This window comes from Propithecus coquereli, unplaced genomic scaffold (genome assembly GCF_000956105.1).
Source record: "Propithecus coquereli isolate 6110/MARCELLA unplaced genomic scaffold, Pcoq_1.0 Scaffold147, whole genome shotgun sequence".
In the NCBI taxonomy this organism is placed as follows: Eukaryota; Metazoa; Chordata; class Mammalia; order Primates; family Indriidae; genus Propithecus; species Propithecus coquereli.
Window position 1 is genome coordinate 4172885 of NW_012139080.1, and position 11946 is coordinate 4184830.

Consider the following 11946-nt stretch of genomic DNA (forward strand, 5'->3'; position numbering starts at 1 on the left):
AAAAACAAATAAATATATTATCATTCAGACTTGAAATCATTACTCAAAGGGTTTAAAAACCTAAATAGTAGAATGACTATATCAACTGAATATTAAACACATTTACATATAAGAAAAACAGAAAATGTACAAATTTATTGAATTCTTTTCTTGTGTAAGTGGACACGAACCTCCCATTGAGTGATCACATTTTTCAGCTTCTGGATTTCAGCATCTTTCCTTTCAAGTTCCAACTTTAGCCTTTCAATTCTTCCATCCTTCAGAACCACTTCCTGAAAAGTGAAAAACGCTATTTATTTTAGGACTAAGATTTTTCTGCCAAGCTTTGTTTACAATATTCCTTTGTGAAAAGTTTAAGAGGGAAATCCTGATTTTAATTTTCTAAGGCAAACTTAGAGTACATTTCCACATTGTCTCAGTTATATAATCCTAATTATGTATAATGCAAGCAGATAAAATATTTATAATTAATCTCAAACTACAAACATACCCTAAAACAGTATCAGGGCTTTGAAAGGATATTTCTATCCTAGAATAAACACATTAAAAGTTCTCTGTCTTCAAAATCCAGAAGAATTGAAAAATAATTTAAAAATATAAAATAAATAATAAGTATAAAAATACAAAAACAAAAAATAAATAACTTTCCTCTATATTAGCAATTAAAAGCCAGGAGACATAACCAGAAAAATAATTTAATCTCAACAGCAATACAAATACCCAGAAGAATAAAATTAAGAAATCTTTAGGACCTATACTAAGAAAATTACAAAATTTTGAAAATGACATAGAACAAAGTATGTTTGTAGATGGGAAGGCTAAATGTTACTTTGTAAGTTCAATAAAATTTCAACTGAAATTCCATTGGGATTTTGTTCTTTGGAAATTAGATTGTAAAGACTTCATCCGGGAGAATACAGGGTGGAAACAAATAAGAAGTTAATCTGATGAAGAGGGATTTTGCCTATCAAATAATTATATAGCAAAAATAATTAAAATAGTGTGGTTATGGCACTTAGGTTGACAGAGCAATGTACCACAAAAGAAAGTTCAGAAAGAGACTTGAGATATAAGAATTTACTCTAATGTAAAGATAGTGTTTTTAAAAAGTGAGAAAAGGCTGAATTATGAATTAATAGTAGGTTACAGGACAAATGGCTAACTGGAAAAAATCAAGTTAAGTCTCTGTCATCTTGTACCAAACACCAAAACAAGTAAGTTCAAGTTGAAAAAATTACCCCAAAGTCATATTTTAATAAGAATATATATTGGCTCTATTCATCTAAGGAATAATGTGGCAACTCTAACATATTCCACAAATACTGAGCATCTAATTGCTAGGTGCTGGGTATACAATGGTTAACAGAACCAAAAAGATTTTTGCCTTCATGAGACTTGTCTGGTGCAGGAGACAGATATTACATAAACAAATGCTGCAATTAGAAACCAAAGTTTAAGCTATGAAGAAATGAAACACAGTGCTATAAAGGGAAAAATGTGGATTATTCCCTTGGGGATCAGGGAAGCTCTAAGATAGTGACACTTAAGATGAACCTTGAGTGATAGGTAGGAATTGGCTAAGTAAAAAGTAGAGGTAAGAGCTTTTTAGGTAGAAAGAACAATGTTTAAAGGCCCCAAGGCAGGAAGGGCCTGGAGAATTTAAAGAAAAAAAGAAGCCAGTGTGGTTGGACCACAGTGAGGGAGAAGATAGTACAAGATGACTTTGGAAAAACTGGTGGAGACCTGATCTCAGAGGGCCTTGTAGGCTATCAGGGCAGCCTGCATATTATTCTGAGTAAAATGGAAAGCAGTGAAGGGTTTTGAGCAGGACTGTTGGATTTATGTTTACGTTAGAAGTATGTTTGTAAAGGAACCCTTCGCATGCTGAGGTAAGACAGATAAAAAGACCCCTTTCACTGCTACTACAAACCCAGATCAGACAAGGTTATGCCTTGTATTAGGATGGAAGCAAGTATAAATTAAGAGAAGTGTATCTTAGAAGTAATTTGGAGGCAGAATCACCAGCATTTAATGAGGCTGAATGTGGCAGGTGAAGAAGATGGACACTGCAATCCAAGTTTCTAGTTCAAGGAATACGGTGGCTAAATCAAAATTAGAAATATAATACCACAAATTAAAGAATCTCACTTCTAGGAATTAATCTCAAATAGACAAGTGAAGAAGGGAAGTATCTATGAGAGTTTTCACTGTAGATTTATCACAACAAAAAATTGGACATTAATTTAAATGCCAAACAATAGAATATAGGCTAAACATATAAATTCACCAAACTGAAAACTCTGAAGTCACCAAAAATGATGACATAGAACTATAAAATATATTTGCATGATATCAAAATTATAATGATATATACAAAGAAGAAATTCTGGAAGGACATACACCAAAGTCTTAATAATAACTATCTTTGGACATGGAATTATGAAAGATTTCACTTTATTGTTTAAAACTTCCTTTTATCAAAATTATATTATACTGAGTATATTATCATGGAATAATACTATTTTACTTTTGAAAATAAATGGAAACCATACAAGTATTTTTTAAAATATAGATGAGTATGACTATCATCTTTGAACAGAAAAGACTTTCTGAAATTGACACCGAAGAGAGAAAACAAACTGATTAAAAAATTTAACTTGATGAAAAATCTCAAAAAACACTAACAAAATCAAGAGGTAAATGAAAAACTGGGAAAACTAGTTGCAACCAATATGACAGACATATGACTAATAAACATGATAAAATGTAATCTCAATAGTAAGCAAAGTGATGTTTTATCAAATTGGTACATTTTAAAAAATTTTTCTTAGTGTGGATAATTGAAGGCAATTTACCTATAAACTGAATTATGTAATGTATAAGAATTACTTAACGTCTTCGAATGCTAACCATCTGTATTTAACTGAACAAGTGGTCCATATAACAGTTTCTACATTACTGTTTCTATATACCGATAGAAAAGTAGAACCATGCCAAAATATCAATACTGTAGTAGTTTTTTCTAGGTGAATGAGATTAAGGTAATTGTTTTCCCACTATGTATGCAAATTGAGGATGATAATGGTACCCACAAACTTCATAGTTAATTGCTGAAAATCAAATTAGAGCATGCCTTTTAAATACTAATACAGTGCCTGGCATATAAATATAAGCACTTAAAAATTTATTTTTGCCATTATCATTTCTTCATTTTACTTATCAGCAGTTTCCAAAATTTCTACCATAAACAGACATTACTTTTTAAAACAGAAAGTCATATTGTTTTAATGTATACTCATTTTTAATGAAGTCTTATATTTCAATAAATACATTTTTAAAATTATCTTCTAAGCAGAAGATATTATACTAAAATAGGGATAAAGAATGTGTAAGATAAAGTCTATGCCCACAAGAGACTTGCAACTTATTAAGTATGGTAAGAGAGATGTGCTATGTGAAATGTGCTGTAAGAGAAACAAAAATGAAAAGATCATATCCAGATTTTCTGTTTCTAGGTTTGGGGCTGGGCTGGGGCAGTGACAGAAAGCTTCAGGGAGAAGGTGGCATGTGAAATGTACCTTGAGCAAGGCTGGAAGGGGCCCAGCACTCTGTGATAACAGTGGTCTGCTCCAGCCAGAAGAAAATTTGGAAGTGTACATACAGCTAAACTTAACCTGTAGAACAATACTTTCAAACCTATTTTATAATGACCCATAATAGGAATGTTTTATATCATGACTTAGAATGCACATACACATAAATGTATGTACATATGTGTATATGTTGTGCATGTATACATAGAACATGCATACGCAGAAAAAAATTTCATAAAATATAAATGTCACATACTCTGATGTTTTCTCCTGTCCCATTTTTTTTTGTAGTAATCTACTAAAGTTGATTTTAGGAACTACTAAATGGGTTAGGAAACTCAATTTGAAAAGCACAGCCAAGGAATTTTGGCTGGGCGCGGTGGCTCACGCCTGTAATCCTAGCACTCTGGGAGGCCAAGGCAGGTGGATCGCTCAAGGTCAGGAGTTCGAGACCAGCCTGAGCAAGAGCGAGACCCCGTCTCTACTAAAAAATAGAAAGAAATGATCTGGACAACTAAAAATATATAGAAAAAATTAGCCGGGCATGGTGGCACATGCCTGTAGTCCCAGCTACTCGGGAGGCTGAGGCAGTAGGATCACTTGAGCCCAGGAGTGTGAGGTTGCAGTGAGCTATGATCACGCCACTACACTCTACTCCAGTCAACAGAATGAGACCCTGTCTCAAAAAAAAAAAAAAAAAAAAAAATTTCAAACTCAAAAATCTTGAAAAACAGAAAAGTAAAATGAGAGGTTTAGAATCTGTATATCTGGATAAAATGATGAAGCAAAAAAATAGAGATGACAGAACTCAAACTAAATGGTTGGTCTGGAGAGTAAGAAGATAAGCTTGGGTTTGGACATAGTGAGTATAAGGTATCCATAGAATAAAAGGGTGGAATATGCCACAAGGGCAATTAATAAAACAGAGCCCGGAAGGCCACAAGAGGGGATGGGATCGGGAGTGGTTGATCTACACAATGCTAGTTGTAGAGAAATCAGTGAGCTCATATCCTGCTGCTTAATGACAATATCTTGATATACATCAAGAGCAACACATATGTTTATATATCTTTTGATTCAATTACTACTTAAGAACTTAGTCCAAGTGATTCACCAAAAAAATTAAATATATGAAGATATTCAATGAATATCAAACAATCAATTCTAAACAATGTTTAATAACAGGGCAATGACCAAGCAAATTACAGCATGTTAATATGATGGAATATAATATACGGTTTACAAAAATAAATATAAAACTATACTCATTAGCTACCATTATTTTAAAATACGTATATATGTGGCATTTTCCTAGAAACAGACTATTCAAAAATGAAACCAAGTGTAGTGCTAAGAATGGTAGGCTTAAGGTTGATTTATTTTTCACCTTTAAAAATTCCTGGTATATTAGTATATTATGTATAATTAAAAATGACTTTAACCTTGGCAAAAAGAATGAGCTTTCTTTCTCTGAGAAAGGAGTGCAATGGGGAGAGGAAAGAGGTAGATACAGAGAGAGTAGTAGCGAATTCTTAAATGGCCTTAATCTTCTTTTTCCCTCTCTACACTCAATGGACATAATAGACAAAAAACTTTATTTATGAAAAACTTCACATACACCAAAGAATTATATGTACACATATATAGGACACATTAGGGAAAAAGAAAAATAGCCCAATATGCAGATTAAGAATCTGAACATTATCAACACTTTGGCAGCCCCCATATGCCTCTCCCTAATCCCTTCCTCCCTCCCTCTGGAAGGTATCCACTGTTACGAATTTTGTGATTCTCTCCCTTTGTTAAGTCTTCTACTACATGTATATGAATCCATGAATAATATATTAAATTTTCTGTTTTAAAATTTATATAAATGGTATCAAACTATTATTATTTGATGACTTTTCATTAAACATTACATTCTTGCTAGTCATTCATGTTGCTATGTATAACTATAGCTCATTCATTTCTCCTATTGATTTGTTATTACAAACAATTGAGTTTTGAACATTCTTCTTGAACATGTCTCCAGGGGTTAATTTAGGGATAGAATTTCTAGAACATAGGTCATGTCCATCATCTTCAACTTTAAAAGTTAATACCAAATTATTTTCTAAAATGGTTATTTAATCATATTCCCACTACTAGTATGTTACTGTTGTTCTATACCCTTACTTAGTATGGTCTTTACCATTTTTCAGTTTTTCCTAGGCACTGCAGTGAAATTAATATTACCATATAAAACTTTGTCCTCTGCTCAAAACCCTTAAAAAATTCTTTACTGTCTACTGACTAAATTATAAACCATACTTTAGATGCTCCACAATCTTTTCCAACCCACCTTACCAAACTTATATTCTTCTGGGAACCTTCTATTTTAATTAAACTGGTTTATACTTCACTGCCTCCATACTTTTACTTAAGGCATTCCAGCTTTTTCTTCCTCACCTCTGCATGTTCAAATCCTATTTCTTTACGTTTCCAATTCAAGTGCTCTTTTCTCCTCACAAAGCCATCTCTGAACCCTATTCCTGTGAATTATTACAGCACTTTATCAGTATACCCTTTTTGGACTTTCTGGCTTTTGCCTGTACAAAAATAATTATCTATTAGATGCATTCTGTGTACAACAAGCTCTGCTAAGCATTTTAACTCATAATTGCTAACTTTCCTAATAATAGTGCAAGAAAGGCAGGTAATTTCATTCCAACATAACACAGCTGATTAGCTGCAGAACTGTATTTTGTTATTAGGTTTGTTTGATTTCAAAATCTGTTCCCTTTCCACTATACCACACTATCACTTTGGTTTTATTATGTCATTAATACTAATCATTTAATTAAACTTATATATACTCAACTTTGCTCTACAAAGGGCTTGAGACATCTAAGTATTAATATTTGCTGAAATATATTAATATCATTCCTTCTATTAAAAAATGATCAGAGATGGCTTAAGAAATAAGACTGTATAAAGGGAAAAACCATAATCAATGAAAAAGGAAGAAGTGAATATGCTAACCATAAATGTTAACAGGGATACATGGACTGTACATAAAATTTGGCAGTCAAAGCAAGACAGGAAAACACTAAATTTAATTCAATGCCAGAAAGGAAAAAGCTCACAAGAACCTCAGGGTAGGCAAAGATTTCCCACTAATAAGCTGAAAATAGATTTTCATATGGAACAGTGTTATTTGTAAACCAATCTTATTGCTGCGTTAAGTAAAAAGTCCTTATGGCCTCTCCTGTGCCCCATATAACAAAAACAACATGGAAGGTATTTAATTTGTTGAATGACTAAATTTATCAGTTTTCTTAGTAAACAAAAAGAAAACGTCCATTGACGAGAATAAAAGGATGGGAACCAGGTTCTTAGAATTTGAAAAAGGTATTGTAAGAATTTGTCAAAGGCAGAAAGAGATAAATCAAAGGACTGTTAAGTAGAAATGAGAATATGGCAAAAGTTACATAGCACTGGTTTTCAGATAAGAACATTAGCACTGTTTTAAGAAATATTTTCCAGCAATATCTGCTGACCCAGGAATTAAATTAGAGTAGAGAAAGGAGACAATACTGTGAGAGCCAATCTGCACACTGGCAAGAAGAAAACAACAGAAAATTAAGGAAGTAAGGGGAAAGAGTCCATGGGGACATGACTGAGGTTATTTACTCCAAGTTTTGGGCTGGGAGAATCAATGGACTGGAGGTCAATCTAAGGTAAAGTATAGGTTCATAGTTAAGAGGAAGACAGACAGACTAGGAATTGTGGTGACAAAAATAAATGCAGACTGCGAGGTCTGAGAGGTAACACACTTTCTCCATATGATGAGAGTTAAGATGCGGCAGCGGGGATCCTGGATTAGGTCACACCTCTTCCTGCATCTAGGAGTGGAATATGAGAAGAGAAAGTATTTTTCCCTCAAATAATATATTTTGGCTAATACTCGTCTGTAGCAGAAGTTGGCAAATTTTTTCTGTGAAGGGACCAACAGTAAATATTTTAGGCTTTGTGGGTTATAGATAGTCTCTGTCACATATATAGTCTCTGTCACATATTCTTTTTTTTTTTAAACAGTATTTTGAAAACATAAGTACCATTATTAGCTCATGGCCCTAGCAAAAACAGACCACTGACCAGATCTGATTCACAGGCTATAGCTTGCTCTGCTGCATAGGATAAATTCTAACTTCTTAGTTTCATAGAAAAGACCTTTAGAACATAAACCCAATCTAGTTCTCCAGTCACGTCATCCCACACTCAACCCCAAAGTTAGTTGCAGAATTTTTCAGTTTCCTGAATACTCAGTCTAAGTCCTTTTATAACTTGGGACCCCTCTGAACTGCAAAGTCCTTCTCCATTTCTCCACTTACACAGTTATTCATCACTCAAAATCCAGCCCAAATGTCACTTTTCTTATATACCCATCACAATTTACCCAAGTAGTGATCTATTATCTTTACTATTCAAAACTTTTTTATTGTTCATATCTCCCTTAAGGTCTTCATTGTGCTGAATGATAATCACTTTACAGGTCTACCTCCTTATATCCCCCACCACTCTGAGTGTCTAAGGGAAGAAAGGTCTTATCTATCTTGGTATTCCCACTCCCTCATACCAGCATAGCATACAGCATATGCTCAATAAATAGTCATCAATAACTGAACTATTTCATACAGTGTGAGTATACTTCATACTTTTTAATATAAATATCTGTTGATAATGGCTAAGATGATATCCTAAAACTATTATATATAATTGGATTCTACTGCTTACTTTTTCAAAAAAAAAAGAAAAATTGAATTTAATTTCACTGTGATTTTAAGAGAATTTTCTACTTTACATGCCTGGTTGTGTTCATGAGCTGTACAATTATCTGTTCCATTATATTCTGTAAGCTGTTCTCTTCTTTTTTCTCTAATAAGAATTTTATGAACATCATCTTCCAGTCTATTGAAGAATCCTCCATCATGTGATAAAGTCTGAGAAGAACTCAATTCCTGTCAAAAATGAATTATAATTTACTATCATTCAACACAAAAGTGTATGCACTTAATAAACCTAGTCAGTCACTAGAATGATAAAAAAATGACAGAAAAATGATAGCTAAGATACAATCAACCACTCGACCCTTCTCTTATCTCCAGAAGATAAACAGTACAGATACATTTGCAAATATTCTTTTCTTACTTCTTTGTATTTTTCAAGTTAGGTGCTGTTTGATTTAAAAATTTTTGTTATTCATATACTATAGAATTCACCCAAACAAGTCAATGGTTTTTTAATATACTCAAAGTTGTACAACCATCACTACAGTCAATCTTGTAACATTTTCCATCGCCCCAAAAAGAAACTCTCCACCCATTAGCAGTCACCCCTCATTTCCACCTAATACTTCTCCTTAGCCCCAGGCAACAATAATCTATTTTCTGTCTCTATAGATTTGCCTATTTTGGACATTTCATATAAATGGAATCATCCAATGTAGACTTCTGTGACTGGCTTCTCTGACTTAGCCAAGTATTTTCAAGGTTCATCCATGTTATGGCATGTATCGGTACTTTATTCCTTTTTATTGCCAAATAATATCCTATTCTACATTTTCTCTCTCCATTCATTGGTTGATGGACATTAGAGTTGTTGCTACTTTTTGGCTAATATGAATAATGCTGCTGTGAATATTCATGCACAAGATTTTGTATAGACATGTTTTCAATTCTCTTGGGTATATACTTAAGAGTAGAATTGCTGGTAACTCTGTTTAACCTTTTAAGGTACTGCCGGATAGTTTTCTAAAGCAGCCCACCATTTTACAATCCCATCAGCAGTGCAAGAGGGTTCCAATTTCTCCATATTATCACCAACACTTATTATCATCTCTTTGATTATGCTACCCTACCAGGTATGAAGTGGTATTTCATTGTGGTTTTGAGTTGCACTTTCCTGACAGCTAATGGTGCTGAGCATCCTTTTACATGCTTACTCGAGATTTGTTTATCTTTTTGGAGAAATGTCTACTCAGATCCTTTGTCCATTTTTAAATTGGGTTACTTGTCTTTTTATTTTTGAGTTGTAAGAGTTCTTTATAATTCAAGGTATCTATACCTTATCTAATATGATCTGCAAATATTTTCTCCCATTCTGTGGGATATCTTTGCACATTATTTACAGTGTCCTTTATATCACAAAAGTTTTTAATTTTGATGAATGAAGTCCAATTTATCCAAGAAACTATTGCCTAACTCAAGGTCACAGATACTTACTCCTACATTTCCTTGTAAGAGTTTTGTAGATTTAGCTTCTATATTTAGTTCTATGATGCATTTTGAGTTAATTTTTGTGTATGATGTGAAGAAGGGGTCCAAATTCATTCTTTTGCATGAGGATATCCAGGATCATTTGGTGAGAAGACTATTCTTTCCCCCATTGAACTGTGCTGGCACTTTTGTTCAAAATCAACGTAAATATCACGGTTTGGTTTTAGACTCTTAATTCTATTCTATCAATCTATATTTTTATGTCAGTATCACATGGTATTTGATTACCACAGCTTTGTATTGTTCAATCTTTTAAATTACATTTAAAAATAATTTTTGCATAATTTCTACATGCCAATAAAGAATTGATTTTAAAAAGATTTTATCACTGTGTATCCAATTACATAAATTCAGAAATTTTAAACACTCTCTATGAAAAGTAGCATTTCCTCTCCAACTTCCCATTACAAAGACAGATTGAAGAAAATGTTCCTCTCACTCTCATTAGTTTCACCTATGTCCCACATTCTTGAACTTTAGTGCTCACAATTTTACCCATTTCAATTGTATTCGTACGGAAATGACCTAACAGTTCAATAACTGTTCATCCTTTTCCCTTCACATTATCTTAGAAAGTAAAGTGTTTGAAAGAAAAATTTACTTTAATATCAGTGCTTTGTATTAATAAATGACATTAAAGATGTTTGTATAACACTTTATATTTTGCAAAGCACTTAAACAAACATTACTTTATTTGAATCTCAAACACCATGAGAAGTTGATAGAGCAAGTATTATTTCCCCAGCAAGTAATTATGGCCTCAGGAATGCCCATGAGTCACTGCTAAGTGGTACAGGTATAACTCTAAGTCTACTGCTTCACAAAATATTTGCAGTATATTCTTGTAAAATTTAATCTTAAAGCAATAAATACAAAAATGCTTAAAACACTGCTGAGCTTCTACGGAAAGGACAGCATATTGCTGGCAACTAATCAGCCTCTTATTTCAGATCACTGAAGACTGCGATTCCACCCAGTGTCCCTGTTTTTTTTGGTAGCTTCTCCCATTACCAGCATGCCTATCCCAAAGGGCACTCTCTCCCTTGAGTATTTTTGAGTGAGGCACAAAATTTCTTTTCAGCCTGAGGGTACGATTTTCCAAAAGATACCTTGATGAGAATCTATAAGGGGGGAAAGCAAAAAGAAATCAACCACAACTCCTCCAACACACACCCCAGAAAAAAGATTATAAATAAATGTGGCAAATGTAAGAACATAGATTCTTTAACTTAACAAGTCTAGACAATTCAATTTCACTTAAATTTTGCTCACCCATATGTGCCATATATACAATGAATAAGAGTATGGTACTTGTGTTAAGTATACATATACAGATCAATGAAATAGAATTGAGAATCTAGACATAAACTTTCACATTTATGGTCAATTTACTTCTTAAAAAGATATCATGGCATTTCATTAAGGAATCAAGGTCAGCGCGGTGGCTCACATCTATAATCCCAGTACTTTGGGAGGCTGAGGCAGAAGGATCGCTTGAGCCCAGGAGTTTGAGGATACAGTGAGCTATGATGATGACTGTACTCTACCCAGGACAACAGATGAGACTCTGTCTCAAAGAAAAGAAAAGAAAAAGACAACAAAAGAGGAGTGTGTTTTCAACAAATAGTACTGGGAGAATTAGATATACATATGCCAACAGGTGAATTTGGACTCTTTTTTCACACCATACACAAAAATTAATTCAAAAATGCATCACGGACTAAAAAGGAAGAACTAAAAATATGAACCTTCTAGAATTAAATCCTCATGGCCTTGGGTTAGGCAAAGAGTTATTAAATGAACATGAAAATACAATCCATAAAAGAAAAAATTGATAAACTGGACTTGATCACAATTTAAAACTTTTGTGCTTCAACAGACACCATTAAGAAAATTAAAAAGTACCCTGAAAATATGTACATCTATTATATATCAATAAAAAATTTAAAAAGAATAGAAAAGAGAAAGGCAAGCCCAGCCTGGGAGAAAATATTTGCAAATCACATATCTCAGAGAGGACTTATATCCAGACATAT

At 33.2% G+C, this 11946-nt stretch overlaps 1 protein-coding gene across 1 annotated transcript in view; it reads right to left on the reverse strand.

Moving 5' to 3' along the window:
- Positions 1-11946, reverse strand: part of GKAP1 (G kinase anchoring protein 1) — a 69584-nt gene that overhangs the window by 10311 nt on the left and 47327 nt on the right. The window contains exons 8-9 of the mRNA XM_012640019.1: positions 8441-8593; positions 171-272 (exon numbers count right to left, since the gene is read on the reverse strand). Of these exons, the coding sequence (XP_012495473.1) occupies positions 171-272; positions 8441-8593 (255 nt within the window). The remainder of the gene's footprint in view (positions 1-170; positions 273-8440; positions 8594-11946) is intronic.